General features: G+C 40.8%; 3 protein-coding genes across 6 annotated transcripts in view; 1 reads left to right on the forward strand and 2 right to left on the reverse strand.

Annotated features, from left to right (window-relative positions):
- Positions 1-1,628: 1,628 nt before the first annotated feature.
- LOC137996959 (uncharacterized) lies at positions 1,629-16,071 on the reverse strand. The gene is made up of 10 exons (XM_068842616.1): positions 15,948-16,071; positions 13,963-14,177; positions 11,343-11,572; positions 10,348-10,481; positions 9,681-9,917; positions 8,450-9,064; positions 7,598-7,926; positions 5,114-5,480; positions 4,432-4,668; positions 1,629-3,393 (listed from the first exon to the last, which is right to left on the reverse strand). The coding sequence occupies exons 1-10, from the start codon at positions 16,041-16,043 to the stop codon at positions 2,101-2,103; spliced, it is 3,753 nt and encodes a 1,250-aa protein (XP_068698717.1). The 5' UTR covers positions 16,044-16,071; the 3' UTR covers positions 1,629-2,100.
- A 3,017-nt stretch (positions 16,072-19,088) lies between these two features.
- On the forward strand, positions 19,089-19,598 carry LOC137995344 (probable ATP-dependent DNA helicase RecS). The gene has a single exon (XM_068840915.1). It carries the CDS (start codon positions 19,089-19,091, stop codon positions 19,596-19,598), a length of 510 nt encoding a protein of 169 aa, XP_068697016.1.
- Positions 19,599-21,130: 1,532 nt separating this feature from the next.
- LOC137996962 (intersectin-1-like) overlaps positions 21,131-23,021 on the reverse strand; it is a 71,640-nt gene continuing 69,749 nt past the window's right edge. For all 4 annotated transcript variants that reach the window (XM_068842622.1, XM_068842620.1, XM_068842621.1 and 1 more), the window contains one exon: positions 21,131-22,996. In XM_068842622.1, coding sequence (XP_068698723.1) covers positions 22,860-22,996 — 137 coding nt within the window. In that variant the 3' untranslated portion in view covers positions 21,131-22,859. The remainder of the gene's footprint in view (positions 22,997-23,021) is intronic.

Below are 23,021 nucleotides of genomic sequence, written 5' to 3' on the forward strand. Positions count from 1 at the left end.
TTCAGGCCCCACTTTTTCAAACGATGGATAGCGCTATCCAGCGGATAAACACTAGCAAAATCGATCGAGTTATCCATTGGACAGTGATTTATCCGGTAGATAGCGCTATCCATCGTTTGAACAACTCGGGCCTGAAGTTAGACCACTCCCTTACTTTTTTGTGCAATAATTTGGGGCCAGGCTGGGGCCCATGCCTTAATTTACTTGAGTGAAGCCGACTAGCCCTCTATTGGAAAACTCCATCTAACACATTGCTATCACGATGGCAGAATTTCATATGTAAGGAGCCCATCACCCGGAGCGTGCAACTTAACTATACTTGTGCAACGGAGTTTTCACAAGTAAGGTTATTTTTAGATTGAATATCCCGCTAATGAGACTCCCACAGGAGCCCGATGACCAATTACAAGAAATTAAGTTGGCGTCATAGGGTCACCGAACCGTAACTGACTTTGTTTTTTGACCTAATTCGCGGGAAGGGCTAGTCTAAAAATAAACCTACTTGTGAAAACGCCGTTTCACAGACGCTGTATGGAAGTTGCACGCTCCAGGATGGGCTCCTGCATATGTCCTATTTCGTCGAGAGCACTAGAGATGCGTCTTTACATCATCCTATTACGTTCCAGTTTCGGGATGTAAACCACTCAAATGCATGTACAACTCTATGCGAGGTAAGAGCAACGTTTCATGGCTGCGAAGAAAGCCTGATAAATATCCAGGTCTGATAGGGCACGAATTTATGACTAGAGGCACAGTTCTCTTTACACATATACTAATCACTACGAAATCTATTTGGTAAAAATGATGTGGTCATTGTAAAATTCATGTGGTTGTGATATCATGGATTATATTATAGTAAATACCCTACCGTGTAAAAAGCATGTGATGTCTGCCTAATTTGATTCAAATTCCAGCGTGCTTCCGTGAAACAAGAAACCAGGAGTCTCAAGCCGACGTTTTGATAGCGGGACATTTCAATTATGATAAATTGCCTAGATTTCTACAGTTTGTTTTCTACAGTTCTCTTTTCTCGTATTAGTACTAAGTACTACGAAATTTATTTTGTAAAAATGATGTGAACTCCACGTGGTTGTGACATCACGCATCAAGGGCGGATCTAGGGGAGGTGCACTGGGTGCACGTGCACCCCCCCCCCCCCTCGGTTACCAAAAAAAAAAAGCGTTTAAGTTAAAAAATTCTAAAATGTACAAACTTAACTTAATTTAAATTTTGAATCAATAGAAATGATCAAACAAAAGGCTACTGTATAACGAGGGCGAGCCTTTAAAACTCATTTAAACAGAAATAAGTTTGAACCATAATTTAAATACGTAAACTTAACAATTGTAAACAAATCACACAGCAAGCGCCTGAAATTACTGTCATGTTACACTCATAATTCTTCCTAGTAATGTAAGCTTAGCTAAAAACGGCAAAGCGAATTAAGCTACAAGAGGATATTAAAAGCACAAAAACTGCATTAAGTTACTAATAGATTTTTATTTGCCTCATCATTTACAGATTTATCATACTACAGCCCTAACCCTCTTAAAAGCATGTATTATACATTGCCTAACATATAAAGATTGGGTTTCCTGTGCATTTCCCTCTGACATGTGAACCCCCCTAGCCAAAATCCTAGATCCGCCCCCCATGTGCATTATGTTATAGTAAATACTCTACCGTATAAAAAGCAGGTGATGTCTGCTTGATTTGATTCAAATTCCAGCGGGCTTCCTTGAATCCGCAAGAAACAAGGAGTCTGAAGCAGACGTTTTGATCGCCGGACATTTCAATTATGATAAACTGCTTACATTTCTACAGTTTGTTCGTCTATTTACATCGTTGGTCTCTTCCAAGTCCGGAATTTCAATAAAGATAACTGATTTTGTTTCGTCTAATTATGGAGGACGAGACGGAAGATCAAACTAAGCAATGCTATCTTTCGTCCTCTGTGAAGAGTTCAATTTGGGAATCGTCCAAAACTGTTCCAAAAAGCTCGCAGGGCTAAGGCCCGTTTTAAAAGCCGCGTTTTACACCTTTGTATTCCCTTGAACCTAGTGCCGTTACTATTCTGAATTTTTTCTATTTTGTCTTTGGTTAGTCGAGGAAATTGTTTCTGGATGGAGTCACTGGTTTGGCATCAGAGTAACCATTTTCGTCATTGGATGTTGCGATCGATAACTGAGACTGCGATCCCACTGAAGCCCGTGTACCTTGACGGAACAAATCCCGAAACGACAGAACTCTGGCTTTGTTGTCATTGGCAGAGACGTTGTTTTCCGTGGGTGGCACATCCTCTTTGATTTGACTTTCCCCCTCGTCAAAGTTAAGGGAAGACAGCTCCTGCACAAGATCTTGCACCATGGTTTCGTGGTATTCATCATTGTTAGAATCTTTACCGGACTCGTTCGCTTTTTCAGAAACGCAGCTGTCACCTCTAGTCCGCTTCTTTGGCTGTAAAGCAATTATGGGTGTTTCAGCAGACCAGGCTGGGCGGGATAAAGTATGCTGCTCCATGCTACCACTTCCCTCTCCACCACTTCCCACAGAGTTCCTAAGCTCGTGAAGTGACTTTTCAAGACCATCACCTGATCGAGGAAGCGCGTCACCTGAACTTTCAAGATTATCAAGCGAACGACGCAGAACGTCGCGTGAACCACCCAAGACATCATCTGAGCTGCCAAATTCGCCAACCAAGTTGTCACCTGAAGACTGCCGACAAACGCGTGAACTGTCAACGCTCAGAAATGAATCAAAATGTTTGGTTTTATTGGTAGCAAACTCGCTTTTGCTGCTTGACAATGATTGATGACTCATTGAAATTCGAGGATCATTCATAACTGTGTTGTCCTCGTTCTTGGAATCGCGCGTCCCATCTGTGTCGTCATTAGTCGTATTACCCTCAACTGGAGCGACTTTCGTAGGCGGACCTCCGTTGGAAAAGTACTTTATTAAGATGCCAAACAAGGCGAATGCTAACAATGACGGTATGAAAGCTGTACCTTTAACACTTAAGGGAACACCAATGTATCTCGAATTCATTTTGTGGTCTTCCAAGCCGTACGTCTTGTTAGTCACCGGGTTCACATTCGTCCATCGCCATGCGTAACTAAGAGTTTCCTTTGTTGCATTTGCCAGGAATTCTCTATCGGAGACAGTGTAAATGTAGTCCTCGTTATCAGTGTATTGACCGTACACAAAGGGTTCATAGAAGATTTGATTTTTCCACATATTGAGGTCAAGAATCATAACAATGAAGATAATCCCATAGTTGAACCATTTCCCTGTTATATGGATATCACCGCCGGGAACATGAAACTGAAAGTTGCCAGTGTTAAGACCGGGTAATTTGATGTCCATGCTTCCGTCAAAGTAGGGAAAGTCCCAATCCTACGGGGAAGAAATACATCGTTAGATTGAGCTCAACTAGAGCAATAATGGTTAAACATAACACTGAATATGAATCAGGTACTTTTCCAAATAAAACAACCTAAATTTTTTACGTGACCTTAGCCAGAAATAAAAGACATTTTATTGTTTTTTCCAGAAATAGAAATAAACTTAAGTTGACCACTAAACCGGAAAAAAAGAAGAGTTTCTCTTCTTTTTGTTATATTTTAATTTATTTTCCAATTTAGTTAGATTCTTTCTTCTGGTTTTTATACGGTCTCGACTACTGGAGACTGAGGCTTTGTCTCGAAACGACCAGCGTGCAATTAACTCTCAAGCTGAGCAAGAGAATAAAGAAAAATAGTGGGAAAATAAAATTGTTTGCCGAGATTTTGGAATTTCACAAAAATTAATTTTGGACATTCTTAAAACGGAAGACAGTTTCCTTTCACGAGCCCTGCAAGACTTCACGTATAATCATTCAAGCCGGCGCGAGTTGCCGCGTCTAAACAGGAGCGCCATTTTGAATTTGGCATGATCTACAATGTAGCGTCGTCAATGCTACATTTCGAGAAACATGACTTACCGGTACTTTAGTTCTTAATCTAAAAATAAATAAACCCAGATTTACATATCCTAATGGCCAATCTGGGCGTCTCCCTCTCTGTAACCTTTATTAACTTCTATTGCAATGAAGGAAGTCGCCTGCAGAGCAGGCGAGATTTCATCGAGCTAGCGCTGACATCGTAAAAAGTTCACCCGCCATCTTGAATTTTTCATGCGGTCTATAAGATGGCGGTCGCAAGATTGTAACGCGAACTCGATCGCCCCAACAAGTGAACTCGACCGGCCCAACAAGACGCCTGCACTGCAGGCTATGAAGGAAGAACTATTGGGATGATATCTGTTTCCAAACATTGCTTTTGTTATTCAGATGTGCCAACCACAGAAACAAAAGACCCTTTGTTTCGACAGCCAATGAGGCTCTCGTTGGCACATTAACGACAATAGGTGACGTCAACTATATCCTCGCTATACCTGCATGATAATAAAAAGATCCATGACAAGGATAAACGATGCCAGATACGCTCTGGACACTTCGTTGGTAGGCATGAAGTCCCTACTAATTTCATCCCAGTTGACATAATCAGTCGAGATGGCAGTTGCCACAACAACGGACATTCCAAACGAAATCAACCAAAATGCATACACTCGGTTGCGGCCGCGTCTCCAAAACTTTCTTAGGCCTGGGCTCCATTGCGGATACTTGTCTTCCTGTAAAGTGGAGAATTACTTCCGTCAATAATACAACCCCAAGACACAAGATACAAAACACCTTTTTTTTTCTCTTGCACACCACTTTTAGCTCCCTCTTTTTCTTTTACGGAATAGAAATTCCCCCAGTTTCCACTCTGTGCTTTTCAGAGAAGCAGTGAAAACAACAACCAGTCTTGCATTATTGTTTCGTGTTTGGTCTACATATTATTTGCTGTTGGGGACGCTCCAGGATTGACAGATTTGGACAGGTTGGTACGAGGTGCGTAGTGAGGTAATTACACCAATAGAGATTAGTATTTCGTATACTACAGTGTTCCAATGAAGGCTAAAAACAGACTACAACTCTTTTTTCTTATATGGAATTCTTAGGTCATCTAAAAACAAACTACAAATCTTTTTTCTTATATGGAATTCTTAGGTCATCGGCCTTTGCGTCTGTTACCTGTAGCATTATATCTGTCACCATCCATGCAGTGATGAAGTCTCCCAGCCAGGTGCCAATAGCTGCCATTTTCATGAACGTCTGATTCTCGATTCCCAGATTGTGACTGGTTACATAGGGAGCAAGGTGTTCACCACCGAGCAGCAAGAATTCGCTGTAAATGAAGCTCATCATGAAAAGAAACATGAGGACCGTTAGAAACATCACCATCCAGGAACCCTGGCCATCTTCAGAGAACATGCGTAGCTTAAGAACACGACAAAAGAGAAATTTGTGAACGAAAAACTTTCCCACTAGCATTCCTATAACCGTGGCCAAGGTGAACATAAAGACCTTCAGAGCGACATAGCGAAGGTCTGGGGGGTACCTAAAAATTAAAAAAATAAGACCAAAATGACATAAAACATACCGATATGTTCAGAAGTGTAGAATCATTCAAAGACCAACCAACTCTTTTCAACCTATGATTTCATTGAATCGGCATAGGATAGGACTCTATTTAGAGTAGGATTATGGTCAATAGACCTCTTTAGCTTGTACATTTTGTTTCCCATTTCAGACCACGTGATGTTACTCTAGGGAAAACTTTCTTTCAAATGTCGTCCTATGCACGTGAATATGTACGCATAACTTATGAAAAAACAAAAGGAAAATTTCCTTGAGAACATCACGTGGTCTGAAATGGGAAAACAAAACGTACAAGCTAAAGAGGTCTATTGTTGTGTTGTAAATCTTTTTGTGCCTATTATTTTCTGAACCAATCACAGGAGCCGTTGTAACAACTAAGTCCTAGGGCCCGTTTCTCAAAGCTCCCGAAACTTTTCGGGCGTATTTCGGGTGACATAAATCCCTCTGTATCTTCAAAAGGGAAATGTTTCAAGGCATGAAACTTTGGAAGTAGTTTGTTTGTTCTTGTAACATGTTACATGACTAGCTTTCCAGAATAAGCGGATCGTAGTTTGGAAACTTGCTTTTCGGGACTTTTGAGAAACAGGGGCCTGTTTCTCTAAAGTCCAGAAAACTCTTCGGGACCAAAAATCCATTTGTGAAACTGCCAACCACTTGTTATGGAAAGCCGATCTCTTAACATTTTTTCAAGGTAACACAAAGAAAAATGACTGTGAAGTTTGACGACTTAAATCTTATCCGTTCTTGAGAGAGTGAATTGTGACACCCGAAAATGACCCGTAATTCAAGTTTCGGGACTTTCGAGAAACGAGCCCCTGGCCCCAGATCCGAATCACGAGGTGTACATTCTGTGTGGTAAATGTCACGAAGTGTCCTCGAACTCTCTCCTCAACTCCCACAATTGTTTCCAGGAAATCACTCAAGTGTGCCTCTAACTTTACTCCTCAAAGAAACAAAAATAGTTCAGATAACCCTAACGTAAAAACGTCCCGAGTCCTAGCCTATTGTTTTATTTTTAATTGGTACTAATGGAGTTGATTATCAAGATTCACCTTGCTTCTTATTAGCTGAATTTTTGGAATAATCAATTAAAAGAGTGAGGAAAATTAATTCATAATTGCAGCCAATAGGCCTTATGCATGATGGCGTCATATGCTAAAAAAATTCACCACCAGGCCTCGTTTGCACAAAATTATTCACATCATCTGGACATGCAATACTGTTCGCGGGTCGTTTTCGAGGCTTGGTGGTGAAATCAGCTAGTCAGACGTTATCGCGCATAACGGCTATTGCAGTGTATGAAAGCATGTATGACACGCCCACGGCCTAGGTAAACTTTTCCATGGAACAACCGATTTGTATATTTCTCAATATGCACTTCGAGTTTTAAAAGCTTGTGAAGTTTGCAGAGCACCTAAAAGGTAGTAAGTTGGTTACGCAACCCTTGTTTCATTTGCACGCAGTGAAATTATTCAGTAATGTAGCAGCTCTCGTATATGAGTTATTGACCAAGCTTGTTCGGTGAAGATGGCTGGATATTGGCCAAGTTCTTTCTTTGGGTGCTTATGTCCATAACACGCAAAAAAAGAATGAGGTCAATATCCAGCCATCTTGACCGAACAAGCTTGGTCAATAAATGATTTATTATATGGGATAAACGACATCAAAAAATGGTCTCTCTGATCTCGCGGGACCAAGCGAGACAACCGGAACGGGAAAGATAGCTCCATCTTGCCCGCTAAGGGTAGCCAATCACAGCGCGGGATTTGGTTCATCTTCCCCGCTCACGGAGCTAGTCACATAATAATTTTTGGTATTGTGAGCAGCTTCTATTGTTCTTAAGTCTAAGGCATTGTTTTAATTGTTTAGTCTTTTGTTTTTTGCTAGGGTATTATATATCACGTTACGAGAGCTGCTACATCACCTAAATTATTCTATGCTGGAAGGACCTTTTATGATCATCAGATTGGATAATTGTAAATCATTCTACTCTCAAGTGTAAATGCATCGATTCCTGCATTTGTCATATTCTGATTTCTTGTAAGCATTTTTGCGTGCATTTCTTATACAACTAACCTGGAAAACACAAATGCATACATATTTCCAATAATATCAATAATGCAGTCGGTGTAGCTATGGGAAACCGGATCCTCAGCAAAGATAAGAAAATTGCAGAACACTACCAAGTATGACGTAACGATGCGGAAGTAAGGATGCCGGAAATAATAAGTAAAATTCTTGTTGACTTTCGGTGTCGTTTCTTCGGATTGGTTCGTGTCTTCCTCGTTGTTATTCGTCGCTTCATCGCCATCAAAGAGACTCATGTCTATTATTTCTTCTCTTCTCTCCCGAGCAACAGGGGATGCTGCACTGCCTGTGTCTTCTCTGGTTGTAAAGGGTCTAGGCTAAAAAATAAGGTGTAAGGCTACCGGAGAGGATTTCAGTTTTCAGCGTGTGGTCAAATTTGGGGATTTTATAACCTTGCTTATGCCCTTTTTAATTTGCAAGTGAGATATGTAGCCATCTTTGTTTTTAAAGGAAAAAGAAAGTTTTTCCACAATGTGTTCAGCAACCTCGATTTGCATTATGGCGTCATTTTACTACCGAGACCAGCATGCTTTGTTATTCAGATTTTTTTGTTCTCTCCTGGGAACAAAGAAACAATTGTTTAATTTTGCCTGACAATAGAAGCAACTCACAGCAGTCTGGTCATCGTAGTAAATGACGCCATCATGCAAATCGTCTATACCAACGCTCTTTCTACTTTCCTCCATTGGCTTCGAGAAAAAAAAGAGGATAGAACTACAAAGAGAGAGAGAGAGAATTAACTGTAAGGGATATCCGTTTTTCAGAACCACCATGGCCGCTTTGACGTCAAATAAGAACTGATTCAATATTGCGTGTATATCGTTGCGTCTCTCAACTTACCCATCCGATGGCATCATGCTGTTGCCTTGACAACTCCTCGTCAATCTTCTCCAGTTTCTTCCTTCTCTTCAACCGTTTCATTTGTCTCCGGCGTCTGATATCTTTGCGATACCTGCGCACCAACACTTCATCCGGATTTTCTTCCAAACCAAAGAGCCACACCAAATAACCAAACACACAAAACGCAAAAATAGAAGGAAAAAATGCGATACCCTTCAACGTCAAAGAATATCCTTTATATTTAGAGTTCATCCTCACATCTTCGAGTCCGTAAAGGCGGTTTGTCTTAGGATTTATGTGATTCCACCGGTATTCGTAGGTCATGAGACTCTCATTCCCCCATCTGAGAAATTGCTGATCTGCTACAGTGTAAATATATCCCTCAGGGTCAGTATATTGTCCATATGCAAAGGGTTCATAAAAGATCTGATTTTTCCACATATTGAGATCGAGAATCATGACAATAAATATAATCCCGTAATTGAACCATTTGCCCGTGATGTAAATGTCCAGTGGTTTGCCGCCACAGCATGGAATTTGAACATCGAGCGCGTCCGCGTTCACACCAGGTAATTTGATATCCAGCGAGCCAGCAAAGTGTGGAAAATCCCAATCCTATACGAAATGAAAACGGGTCTTTACAAAAAAAATGCTAATTATCTAGTATATAAATGGAGCAACATTGTTAGACACGATAATTGATTTATTTATGATTATAATTTGACCACGTGACTGCATGATGTGATTGTAGCCAAAGACCACAAATAACCCTTCCTCATCATAGAGTCTCCTGTAAATCTGTGGTTACAGGATCAAGCTGAATCTTTGAGGGAATTCGATTTTTTGTGACGCTCGTTAGGTTTTCATATATTTTCTATGTCTTTCATAGTTGATGTATCAATAACAGCTTGATGTGTTTGTCAGAGTTCAGAGGGTTGGAGGGATGGGTCTTTTGATCAGTTATCTCTGATGCTTAATGTGACTTCTTTATGCAGTTATGAGCCATAATTGTGTTGATTTGACAACCTAACTGCGCGGTGCGGCGTTAGTCAAAGCAGGTACCCCTCCCTCATCATAGATTACCTATTGGTTCAGTGGTCAGAGCATTCTTTTAGTTCTTGGAGGGTCGTGAGTCCATTCTTAGATGAAATGCAGAATTTTTCTGAGTTCCATTCCTTATGTCTTCCATGGTTGATATTTTAATCACAGCTTGATAATTGTTGGTATTTACCTGCATAACTATCATCAGGTCCATAACAAGAATGAAAGATGCCAGAAATGCCCTTGATAATTCATTGGAAGCCACGAAGTCACGGTTTAACCTGTCCCAGTTCACGTAGTCTGTGGAAATTGCTGTGCTAACAACTATAGTCATGGCAACGAACACAAACCAGAAAGCGTAGACCCGATTTAAGCCTTGTTTCCAAAAGCGGCGGAGCGCTGGGGCCCAACGAGCGTATTGAACTCCCTGCAAGCAAAGCAAATGTATTAAGAAGCAAAAAGAGGCAAGCAATTGACCAATCATGGCACACATGGAGAGTCACAAGCGCCCACAAAAAATTTGAGCCCGTAGATTGTATGGCAGTGGCATTACCAAACAAAGTAACGGTGCCTGTCCTGATTCCATTCGGTTTTTCTTTCGAACTAAGATAGCCCGCATAGCTGACGGTTCTTTTTGCAGGGCGAGAGATTTCGAGCGGAGAAAGAAGGCTGGGGTTGTTCTTTTTCCCCGGGATAACCGTTCGAGTTCTCTTGCCTTCCGCAACAACAGAACCGCCGGCTACGCTGGCTAAATTAAGAAAACATAGCCTAGCATTTAGTGAGGGAATATAGGGTCTTTGCCCGCAGCTGATATAGACTGCGCGAAAACGCGTCTATACTGACAATCGTTTATTCACCTGTAACATCATATCAGTGACCATCCATGCAGTTATAAAATCTCCAAGCCAGGTACAAATGGCCGCCACTTTCATGAATGTTTGGTTCTTCATTCCCATTCGATGACTTGCGTGAAATCTATCCATGTATTTACCTGAAAGAGAGAAAGGCAAGTATAACCACGTTGACCGCTCAGTTTAAAATCGAGACGACCTTTGTTTCATCAAAGTGGAATTTGTTATTAGCCACTGGCTTGTGCCCCTCACTTGAGTTTATCCCTGAAGGTTCGAGTTTCTACTGGGGGGGGGGGGGGGGGCGGGGGATGGGTGACCACTTAAAATACTCCTCCTTGATGCCTCCTTTCCCTTATTTATTATTATTTTTACGATTGAATTGTTGTTGTTTACCAAATTCGTTCCGTCATTTTGATGGCATCACTCTTGCGCAAGCAAACCGTCGGCATCACACGTGAAAGCTGTCATTGGACGCCTTTTCTTGTAAAGGAGGGATTGGCGGAGTGGGGATTCAATCACCAGTTACAAAGATTTATTAAGATTAACGTAACTAGAACAGACTTTTGCACAGAGTTTAACGTCCAAAGCGACTGCTACAGTTTCCGGATGGCACACACTTTTCAATTTTCGCCAGAAAATCGATAACTTAAAAAATTGTTGTAGTTCTTGTTGGAAACTCTTACTTTCTTAACTCTTTACCCTAACTCATTGGCTCTTTCAAGGATTTCGAACAATGTTTCTTAAAACCTTATCCGCCCGCCACCCTCTTTTATTGGACTACAAATTGACCCAGTTTGGGTGTTTCCTTGGAAAGAGATTAAGACCTACACCGCTGCACCAACACGGTGAACTTTCACACTCACTAGGATTTGATTCACCAGTTTCCATGCAGTTGGCTTGATAATTCAATTGGTTAAGCGAGGGGTTCGTATTTCCCTTTTTCAGTGGCCCTTTCTGTTAACAGGCTTTACAAGGGGGCAGTGTTTGGGAACAGTTCATACCTCCAAGCATGAGGAAACCGTTGTAAGCAAAACTGAAAATGAAGAGCGAAAAAAGAGACGTCAAGAACATAACCATCCATGATCCTTGGCCATCTTCAGTGAACATCTTGAGTTTTAGCTTTTTACAGAAGAGCCATCCATGAACGATCCATTTCCCTACAGCCATTCCAAGGAGAATAGCAAACATCCAACAGCCAAATTTCATGAGGGAGTATAAACCCTCAGGCCATCTACGAAGAAAACGCAGAATTAAATAATGTTATGTACAGAGCCTATATTTATTTTCAGATTTTCAGCTTGAAGGGTCGAGTAAAGAAAGTTTAAACACTAAAGCCTTAGGAAGGAAACCAGCTTGCTATTTGCAAAGCGTGTTGGAGATGAATTCGGGATTCGGGACAAGCTGATAGTCAGAAAGTCAGAACGGGAATGGAACCCGGCGCATGCGCATGTAAAACTAGTACCAGGCACCCTCCTGGAGGACACTGCTGCAGACCATCCCGGAGTTACCTCTAGCAGAATGGGACATAATTAAGCAACGACAAAGTAGAGGAAAAAACAGCAAAATTGCGTAGTTAATGAACAAAAAAGTTCCTATGCACGCCCCGAAGGTGCGTTGTACTTTTAATACATATCTTTGTCGTTTCCTGCGAAACCATATCGTGAATAACTAAATTTCAGGTTGTGCGAAAGACTCCAGCTCGCAAGGACAATCTTTCATTTTCTCTCTTAACGAAGACGCAGTTCGTGCCACTTTAAATATTGGATAACGTGCGCACATTTTTGTCATATTAAAAGGGTTGGAATAGACACGAAGAACTTATAAAGGCTGAGTTTTATCCTGTAGCTATTCCAGACTGCTACTTTCATTGGTCCCTCGGAACTGCAGCTTCTTTTGTTATCAGAGCTAGGTGCATTGTTTCTCAGTGTTGTATATCATCTATTGTTTCGTTCTTTAATCACAGACCGCGTCTGGAAAGTTTCAGGGTCTCACTTTTGAGTTTTCACTGGCAACGCTAGGATAAGCAGATCAGTGCAAGAAAGGTAGATCCAGCGTTAACTTCATTTGTACGTTCCCCCAAACAGACTGAAAGACACTAAGTAACAACAAGTTACTGCGTCCGTATGTGGTGCTTATACTGACGTCTCAGGTGAAAATCAGCCTTTATGTTAGCTGTGGTTACATTAGCCCTTTTACCCGTGGGTAAATGGCGTTTGTCCACGTGCAAGGACGTTTTTGTGTGCAACCGCTTTCTCTACACCTAAACTGCCCCCGGGTTATTTCCATGGATACATCCTGAAAAAGAACAAAAGAACTTCCCATGACAGTTCCTGAACTGAAAAGTACGGTTTAGCTGCGCCCTGCTGTGGCTTGGTCAATCATAAAGCAGAACTAATTTGCAAGGTCAGTGAACTCATATCTAATTATATTTTACCCTCGGGGTAGTCTTTTACTGTATAGCCGCATCCTCAAGGGTAACATGAAACCTGAGCTGAGCCAAACCCAAGCCATTTACCCTCCGGAAGGCTCGAAACCCAAGGTGTGTGTAACCACAGCTATTTTGAGATGACGTTTTCCTTGCCGACTTTTATAGAACTCAGTGGGTGGAGACAGGGTGGAGACAATCTTCTAAGTGTTGTCTAAGAAAGCAACAAAGTAAAGCCAGGTCTGGAACGGCAATAAAACCTCAGAACGATGGAGAATCGTCGTCGCTAACCACGACACCCACGCTTCTACAATAGTTGCGGTTACACTCGCCTTCTGCCCGAGGTAACCCTGTGGGTAATTGTCTTGGGCTGGGATCGGTTTGGGTTTCCGGTCAGGTTTAGTCCTCCGGTTACATTGCAAATAATTACCCAAGGTCAACTTTTGACCTGGCAGTATTTGGGTTTAAAAGTGTTGACGGGCCTGCACGACTCCTGCAGTTCGCAAATATATTGCTCTTTCAGCCTTTATAGTTTAGCTCTTACTACAGTGTCTTTTAGGGATTTTCTTTTGCGATATGAAATGAGGGGCGGCTCGTTGAAGATATTTCATAATAGCGTTTAAAAGTGTTGACGGGCCTACACGACTCCTCAGTTCGTAAAAAACAAAACAAAACTTTGCCGCATTAAAAGAAATCGAATTAATGGGTATTAAGAGCAAAGACAAGTAAAATATATTCACTTTGAACCTCGAAAGTTGGCCATGTTTGATACCACGTGTAATGAATTTGGTACGTGCCAGGATATTTGCCGCAATTTCAGTGCAACACCACAAAAATGTGCCCAGCATGTGCTGCGGTTTCCGAAATTAATTTTTTCGTCCACCCGATTGGTTGAACTACTCTTGTGGTTAGATGAACCAAGACTAAACCCTACGACTTGTTTCGGGAAACGTCATGGGTAATTCTTTTGTTCTTTTTGATGTATCCATAGTGATTCGCCATGGGCAGTTTCACTGTGGGAATAGAGGTTACACACAAAACACAGACTTCCCATGGGTAAAGTCTCACTTTCCCGTGGGCAAAAGGTCTTGTGGAACCGCAACTAATGTAGCGAAGATTCACCTTCTTTTCCGTTGCTAATTGCAAGTGTCGAAATTGACTTACGCTTTGCGCTGCTCAAAGTGCAATATCTTTACCTTATGAAGACAAAAGTGTACATATCCCCTACGACATTAATGATGCACTCGCGATAGCTGTGTGAAACTGGGTCTTCCGCGAAGATCAGAAAGTTAAAAAACACAACCAAATACGCAGTAGCCAGCCTGGAGTACGGGTGACGAAACAGGTATCTACTGCGACGAGGTTCAGGACGAACTGCTTCTTCTTCATGGAGTCTTTTGTCGCCTGCGGGCTAAGGTTACAAAGAAAGTTGATTCTTTTTTTTTTCCAAGAGAAAAATGTTTTCTTAACAAATATACACTTTAGGTCGTCGCCGCCATGATGGCTGCTACAAAACAATACATGAATCATTCCATTTGTTTGCGTGTATATATGTATTTGAGACTCGGATATTAGCTCATACGCCGTCCGACCTTATATGGAAACTGATTGCGTCGGTCGTTTTGTAAAACTTCCGCGGGCAGTTCTGTAAATGAAACAGTTTAGAATTTAATGAAAATTAAAAAAAAACAATCATTCCATTCGTGCATGTTGGTTAGCCAACTCGGCGCTACGCGCCTTGTAGGCTATTTGGCCGTTTTTATACTAGAGACGCATAAATCGTCCGGGACGAACTTGGATTATTATGCTTATGCATTATGCGTCTGGACGAAGTATCTACTACAGTGCGTCTTCGATAGTTCGTCCAGACGGATTATGCGTTTTGTGTCCGTCTTTATACTGGACGAATTTAACAGACGCAGAAAAAATGTTTGCCCAAGTTTGTCCCGGATGAATCATGCGTCAGTTCCCACGGCCTGCTCCCGTCTGGTGATCTAACCCGAAGGTCGTGGGTTCAATTCCCACACTGGTCAGAGTTTTTCTCTGTCTATGTGTGGTTCCATTTCCATTAGTAGGGCTAACGCTCACATGGTTCTTATGGGGTACAAAACTAGCACTTCACATTACACTCTAATCAGTTAAGTCTCTGCGTCTTATATAGTTCGTCCCGTCTTTACACTAGACGGATAACACGAGTGACGCATAATTCGTCTGGACGGATTATGCGTCTCTTGCATAAAGACGGCCATTATTACAATAACAGGAAATAATATTCTTAGAGGACGTTCTCGTTCGCTTCGTCGACGTCGTCCTTGCGTAGGCTCCTATTGATCATCCTCGTCCGCCATTTTAGGATTCCAAGTTTGCACGCGAATGCTTGCGTTCTTAACTGTGAACCCGTACAAATTCCGTTTGCTTTTTCGTTCCAGATAAGAACAGGTTTCAGCTGTCTGGCGTTTCTCTATCTTTCCAGCATTGATACAAAACGACGCAGGCCGCTTCGTTATTCCTCGCCTATACAACATTTCATGAGAGAGAAGAACGAGAGAGCAATCGATATAACTGTTTTGAAATCACATATATGCGAAGACATGTGACCATGGGATAACTTGAGCTGTCAAATTAATTTTTAAAACAAGTGATTTTCTATGAAGAGTTTTTGATGGTTTAAATTCGAACGTTTCATAAATTTAAACTTCTTGTTGACTGATTCAATGAAAGTTTTTGATATTTAAATTGAGCAAATCGAATACCTTTAAAAACGACTTATTCGTTTTTAGCCAATATTATAAACCACATTTACTTAAATGAAAACCGTAAGTCTTTACTTGGTACAAAATAAAACTTAGGACAGCGCAATACGAATTTTCTTTCACCAATACGTTGAGTTTATGTAATACTTTTTGCACTGTTAAGATTTATTCTGTCGATGTTATACAGGAATGAAAATATACTCTTAAATTAACCCCTCCTAAAAGTTTATTAATAGATTTCTAGTTGTAAGGGCGCTTAATTATTTCCCGAAACAAATATTTTTAACCCCGTAGGTACGATCTTGGAATTTGATATGGCATCTTTCGGAAGTTTTTAAAATCTCTTTAGCACTATATAAATACTATTCTTTCTCAAAATTCAACACGAACTAAATTTTCATAATTAATGTAGATAATCTTGTACTTACCCAATATTTCTTGCCAATCTCGTGAAGTTTTTGCAATTCACGAAGTTCTTTCGATGTTAGCGTAGAGAGCTGGCTGGGGTAGACTTGATTACTCATATTTTCTCCTTTTTAAAGTAAATTGCAATATACCGGCTAAAACTACTTTACCGTGTCCTATCTTTCGTCTCTATGGCAACCAAGAAGCAAATTGTTTGGAAACAGAATTTTGTTATTTAGTTGATAAAATAGTGTTTTGAACAAAAGGCATTGATAAAGGATCTTACTAATGTATAATCCGCTTCGAATGAAATTAACTGCATTTTTAAAAACAATTTTAATGATCATAAACATTTGGAATGTCCATTAAGGATATTTCTTTGGTTTTCATGTAAGGAAATTCTATCTTCTCCCGGCTGTACAAGTTTTTTGAGAAATAAACGAAGGCATTCAGCGAATAGTACTGGCATAACAATCAAACTGAAAACCCCCAAGATATTTGATAATTTATCTTGAAAACACTAAACTCCCTTTGGTATTTTACAGCTATCCACACAGTTCCGAAACTGGTCATATTCGATGGAATCGATGATATTTCAGCCCAGGTTGCTGCTGTGAACTAAATCACTAAAGAGTGGTGTTTTCATTTCCGCGTGGAGTGGTAAAGTAAATGAAGACATTTTGAATGGCTTAAGTCATGTTCAGTAAAATTAAAATGATATCTATTCACAAACTTTGTTTTTGTTATTCAGAGGTCCAAACCACTGGAAAAAAAGAACATTTCTTATCGGCAGCCAGTGAGGCTCTGATCAGTTGTCAAACAACACTTTGCTATTTATTCATAACAAGAGGCTACGGGTAGCCTACACCATAATATTTTACGTTTTCCGATTGGAGGAGAAAGTGTCACGTGTCATGGGTCAAATTCTCACTAACTCTCTAGGGCGAAGAAAACTCACGAACTCCCGTACGTGATCAGGTGGTGCACCTTCGAAACAGCGGCAAATTTGTATGCCAGCCGCGTCAAGCAAATCATAATTTTTACGCAGTCATGGCAGCTAAATAGTTTCAAACAACAAGAACTGAAGAAGAAATTGAACAGCTTCTACGCAACAAAAGCTCGAAGTCTACCAACAAGGCCAACCACAATAATGCCGTGAAAACGTTGAGAGACTTCTGCAAAGAGCAAAATTTAGACGAAACCTTCCAAGAACTGAGCAAAACAGTTCTATTTTGAGTTCGGAGGTATAACAAAACACTTAATGACTGACCCCACGGGAAACAGTGAGTTTTTTTTCCTCTCGACCCTCAATGTTCACCTCGGCTTCGCCTCGCCTCGGGGAACATTAAGGATCTCGGGGAAACAAAACTCACTGTTTCCCTTGGGGCCAGTCATTAAGTGCTTATTGTCTGTAGGTATGACGTAAGAGAAACAGAGCAAGGAAGAATTAGCTGCGTGCTTATAGCCAATCAAAATCAAGCAGCTGACCGGTAAAAGAAGTAAAATTTGACTTTCCGTGATGTTGAATCTTGCGATGGAGCTTAATTGCGACATTCGTTGATGTAAAGTTGCATTTTTCATCTCGTTACTGCATTGTGTCTGGGGTGAGTCCGATTTCACTTTTAGTTAGTCACGATTAAATACGAAAGCCTGCAAATACGGAAGCTTGTTAGGGAAGTAAGAGTTAGAAAATGCGCGATAAAAAAATGGGAGAGGCAAGTTAGGAAATGCGAGATGCAACATATAGAAAATTCGGGATAAAAAATGCGAGGTCCTAGGTAGAAAATGTTAAATAAAAACGGCTCTCCATAATAACGGAGAATCGAGGGAGGGAAGTCTTGAAAACAGGGAATCTCTAAAACTGGGAAATTCCAAAATGGGGAATCTCTAAGACGGGTGTTCCTACAAATCTATTACAATATTGGCTCCCTTGACAAGAGTTTCTGTAAGGTCCTAAACTGCACGGTACCTTTTCAGCGGGCTCTTTTGCTTGGTAGAATGCGAAAAAAAAAACTTGTGTTAAACGCCATCATCTTAAACGACAATTTTCCTTCTAGCGGAGACTGCGAGAAATTACTAAACCTAGTTAGTTCTTTTTGCATTTACTGGCAAAAGGTAAAGGAAACTTAAGTTCACCCTTGTTGATTGAACCTGATAGTTGTTTTTTTCTCCATCTCGAACAGTCTTTGGGAGAATTTGGATTTATACTTGGTCTTCATAATTGTCGTTATCCTCTGGACATCGCAGGAAAGCATGTTTATTCGATGGATAGATTAGTTTTTTTTCCCTTCTTGTTGTAAATATACTAAATTACTACAAATTCTAAATTTTAAGGGTTCGTAAAGTAACTGGCTATTCACCAAGCTACTGGAATCTATAATTTACAAATTAATTTTAGCGCACTGTCCTTTGGATTAAACGTCTGCCCTCAGGAACCATTAAACAGTTTTACATGTTAATCATGAGTCATCTTACCTTTTAGTTACAACTAAAGCTGCGAAACAAGTTAAATTGACAGCAGTTATTGAAAAAACTTTAGTCTTAATATTCATTAACACAACTGATTAACACGCACACCTGGCCGCTAAAAGAAGCTAGTTTGTATTCCTGTCAGGTTTCATCTTGCGATGGAGCTTTATTGCGACATTCATTGGTGTAAAGTTGTATATTTCATCTCGTTACTTTATTGTGTCTAGGATGTGTTCGATTTCATCTTTAGTTAGTCATGATTATATATAAGCTTGTAGGGGACATACTGCATGAGAGCTGCGAGTTAAAAAACGACTCGACTCGAGACTCGAGATTAAAAAATGCGTGATGCGAGTTAGAAAATGTGTCATAAAATGTGAAATATCTTAGCCTGCGTAGCAGCCGTTTCCTTTCCTTTTCCAGACGGAGATAGGACAAGCGAGCGAGCGCCTGGTGTGAGCAAAAAAATATAGAGAAGTGGGGACGGGGTGAGTGAGAAGGGGGAGGGGGTGGGGAGGAAAGGAATCGCCTGCAATCAATCCCAAACAATTTACCGAACTCCGTTCGCCCACGAACGGGGAGCAATAGCGCAATTTGATTGGTTAGGAGCCCGTCAATCAGAAAGTGACATGAAAAATGTGACATTCGTGCATACTCGACATCCGGAATACAGAACAACAAACATAATCAAAAATATGGCCGCGTCCGTGGAAGCTTTCGAATTTTCTCTTCAGGAAACGTTAAAAGATCTTTCTGAAAACGGTAAACAGATTGATCTCAAACCGGAGCAAGAAGCTGCCATAAAGAGTTTAGTCCATGGACAGGATGTCCTCGCAATTTTGCCAACTGGTTTTGGCAAAAGCGCTATCTATCAAATACTCGTGGGAGTTAAGGAGAGGATGTCAAAAGATTGTGCCTGTGTTCTGGTGATTTGTCCGCTTCGAAGCTTGATTGAAGATCAGATAAAGGAGGCGAAATCCATGGGCCTTACAGCGAATTCATTGCCAGAAGCTTCCCTTGCAGATGTGCAAGTGGGTAAATTCCAGTTATTGTTCTCGTCCGCGGAAAATGCGCTGGACAAAGAGTTCCTTGAAATCTTAAAAAAGAATTCGAGATTCCAAAGCTCTCTTGCCGCAATCGTCGTTGACGAGTCGCATACAGTGGAGACCTGGACTGGAAAGAGGTATATTATCCAGCTATTGTAGTAACCTTTGCCACCTATTTGCCACCGTTTTCCTTCGGCGGATCGGATCGTCTGTTTCGTGAGAGTACCCAACCTTGGGAAGTATATATAGAGGGAGCAAACCGGTTCCTCTAAAACTAACAGGAATGGCCGTAAATCGGCTCAAAGACCACACAGTAGGGAAAAAAACATTCAACTAAAGAAAGGTAAGACGATTTTTATTTAAATCGCTACACTTTCATAGGTCACAGAAACGTTCGTTTTTTTCCCCATACAAATCCTTATAAATATGCAAATCGCTCGAGTCACGTGACAATGCAAAGGTAAAGAGCTGCTCATATATCGAGCTTGGGCTACCTGTGGTCACAGTCATAAATTCAGAGTTTCGGGGGTCCTGAAAATGGCGACCGAAATAAGGTGGACTCGCAATGTAAAGTGGGTAAGGTTTTTTAAGTGCGATTGGGGATATTTCTTTACATTTAAAACTTTATAATTACGATATCTGTTAGAGAGTCATACGATAGCCGGATATTTCATTGCGCGCAACGAAAACACAAAAACTTGTTTCCGGTCACGCACACAATTCTTTAATACATATTTCCCTATTAATTTGTCACGTAGTGTTCCGTGGTTTAGTGGTCATCACGATTTTCTCTAAGGGAAGAAATACCGAATTCGAATCCCACTTGACTTTCCTTCCACGAGACAGAGATATCTTACGCATGCGCAGCCAGGAGCGCGACCCAAAAAAAAAAAAAAAACAGTTCGAAACTATACTTTGTTCTTTGATCAAAGTAATAATATCCATGAAAAAATTACTCGATTCTGATTGGCTGAGAGTAGTGCAGTTCAAGTGTAACACTGTAAAAAGTGTAATACACCAGTGCAAAAAGTGTACTGCCAGTGCAAAATACACATCAAAATTCTGGATTATGATTGGCTAATAAACGATAGGGTTTGGTCAAAACCAATCAAATATTTTGTTTTCAAATCAAGCGTGCGCCCTAGATGGCGCAATTTATGGCGCAATTTTTCCGTGATTGCGTGATACGCGTTCGTTTCTTTTGCTTAACCATCTCGAATTGTTCATGTATAGAGCGAGTTTCAATCGAGTGTCGTAAAACCAAAACCAAAGTATTACTTTGGCCAATCAAAATGGGCAGAACAATCCAGTAAACCAATCAAAACTCGAAGTAATTCCACGTAGCCGACACAAAGCGCGGGAAAATGTGCACGCGCGTGCCACGATTGGTTTTGGCTTCACTTCTGATTGGTTGAAAAAGTGGCGCGAGAACTTTCAACCAATCACTGAGTGAAGTAATCCAAAACCAAAGCAATTCGCTAATTACTTTCGACACTCAATCGAAAATTGCTCTATTATTAATAAGTAATCATACGATTTGCCTCGTGCAATTTGGAATAAATAAGCAGTGGTAATTTTTTTCAAAGACTACAATTTTGGTCGTCTTTGAAAGAATTTACTGGTGCTTATTTCTTCCAAATTGCACTCGACATCATGTGATTACCTATACAAAGGCAAGGAGAAAACAAAAATGAAGGACACGACGAACATTTTATTGCAACTTTACCTCAAGATTCGAGATTTACAATATAATTAACTTAAAACAGGGCCAACGAACTTCATTATCGCTCACTTAAATATCTTATAAAACGTATCAAGCATTGCAATTTATTATTTTGCGGGTTTAAAAAAACTGGGCCATGATCTCAGAGAAAAACATATCTTTCAGGGGTCCACTAGTGTAATAAAAGATGATGTATATTCTCAAACGTGAAGAGCTTAATCTTTTAGGGATTCCGTCTCTTTGTTTGCTATTTGTTGATCGCCGTCTTGGATTAAGCTGTTTTGTTTGACTGAATTCGAACAAAAGCTGAGCGTGAACCGTCCCCATTTACAGTGCGTCTTCGTGTTGAAACATGTCGAATTTTTCACAGAACATTACGGAGAATTTCGCGACTGGTGGTTTTTAAGATGCGTGTAAGCGCTGATGGTGACATCTCTCCTACCTCAAGCTTATAACTAGATGCATGGTTTACAAGAAGAAACGAATTTAGGAACGGGAAACACTGCAATTGCTAATTATTAAAAGGAACCATGCCATTCGCAATCGGGTAGCTTGCGATTTTGATTCTTCTGTGCAAACATCAACTCTAATTTTCCATAACAGGAAGTAAAATTGGATTCATATTACCATCTCAATTTCGCACTTGAGCTCGTTCTGAAAAAGACGCTACGTTAAACTGACTCGACGCGGGGTTGAGTAACATGAATCGCAAGTCACGACGACTCTTTATTAAGTTGGCGTGGGCACTGAAATAGTCCTAGCATGCGCAGTACTCGCGTTCAATACCCCGTACTAACCTTGGTTTCTCATACTGTGAGTTGCGGCCCGCGTTTTTCCAGTTCAACTTATAAGAACTGGGGCCAGAAATTGAATTTGAGAGACCAACAAGCCATAACTTAAGGCAGGACCAGAGAAAACGAGGTTAGTATGGTAATTCTTGTATCACTTTCGCCATCAAATCACGCAGGAAAATACTGGAAGTCAAGAGCAAGAGTTGTAGAAAATGGCCCCGCTGAATTGGCCAATCACAGAGCGCGTACTTTGCAAGACATACAATAAGATATGGCACATCCCGTTACTGCGTAACTGTCTTTAAGTACTTAACAAAGTGGTTAAAACTTTCCCTTGATTGAATACTGTGGCCAGCACCAACCTCGAAATGCGGACTGCGATACTTTAGCGACGGGGCCTTTGTTCGCATTTCCATGCATGTACTTCTTTTTGTTTGACTGGAAATCTCCACGAATCACTTATTTACTGAAAGCGGAAGAGGTTATAGTTGGCGACTAATCATACGTGACCAATGTTTCTTCTTCAAGATACCTCGTAACTGGCACTAAAAATAACGAAGACATGACTGTCAGCGCCAAAACGGGGGAATTCGTATAGAGTCAACTAATGAGAGCCATTCTTTAACTTATTGAGGACATTTTCAATACACAGTCAGATTTGAAACATCATTCAGGGGCTCTTCGATTCATCTGGAAAATACCGTTTCTTTCAGTGCCACGTTAACACTATTTTCAGTAGACCGAACACAAATACCATAGAATAAATACTGACAGTCGACAGAAGACTTCGTGGGACACATCTTAGGCGTGGCCCCTCTCGTGGCACCTCGTGTGCCAAGCTCTGATATCAGTCAGTAGCCAGTGGCTAGCTTCTCGGACATAGTATCAAGTTCAATTGTACTTGATTTAACTGATTAATTGTAATTCTATGTTAACCACAACTTCTCCAGTTTCCACTTCATGTAGGAGTAGTCGTTCTTTCCAGGGTCCTCTCCCTTTTGCCAACAGTTTGGCTAAGCTAACTTCAGTGCGACCAAGGAAATCTGGAATGAGAAAACATCGACGTGA

Source organism: Montipora foliosa, chromosome 3 (genome assembly GCF_036669935.1).
Source record: "Montipora foliosa isolate CH-2021 chromosome 3, ASM3666993v2, whole genome shotgun sequence".
Classification (NCBI taxonomy): domain Eukaryota; kingdom Metazoa; phylum Cnidaria; class Anthozoa; order Scleractinia; family Acroporidae; genus Montipora; species Montipora foliosa.

Excerpts from the sequence above, each read along its gene's own strand:
- LOC137996959 (XM_068842616.1), bottom strand. The coding sequence starts at position 16,043 with ATGAGTAATCAAGTCTACCCCAGCCAGCTCTCTACGCTAACATCGAAA. Across the intron at positions 10,482-11,342 it reads CGGTTTCCTCATGCTTGGAG|GTAAATACATGGATAGATTT; the intron begins GTATGAACTGTT and ends TCTCTCTTTCAG. Across the intron at positions 5,481-7,597 it reads TATGCATTTGTGTTTTCCAG|GTACCCCCCAGACCTTCGCT; the intron begins GTTAGTTGTATA and ends TTTAATTTTTAG.
- LOC137995344 (XM_068840915.1), top strand. The coding sequence starts at position 19,089 with ATGGCCGCGTCCGTGGAAGCTTTCGAATTTTCTCTTCAGGAAACGTTA.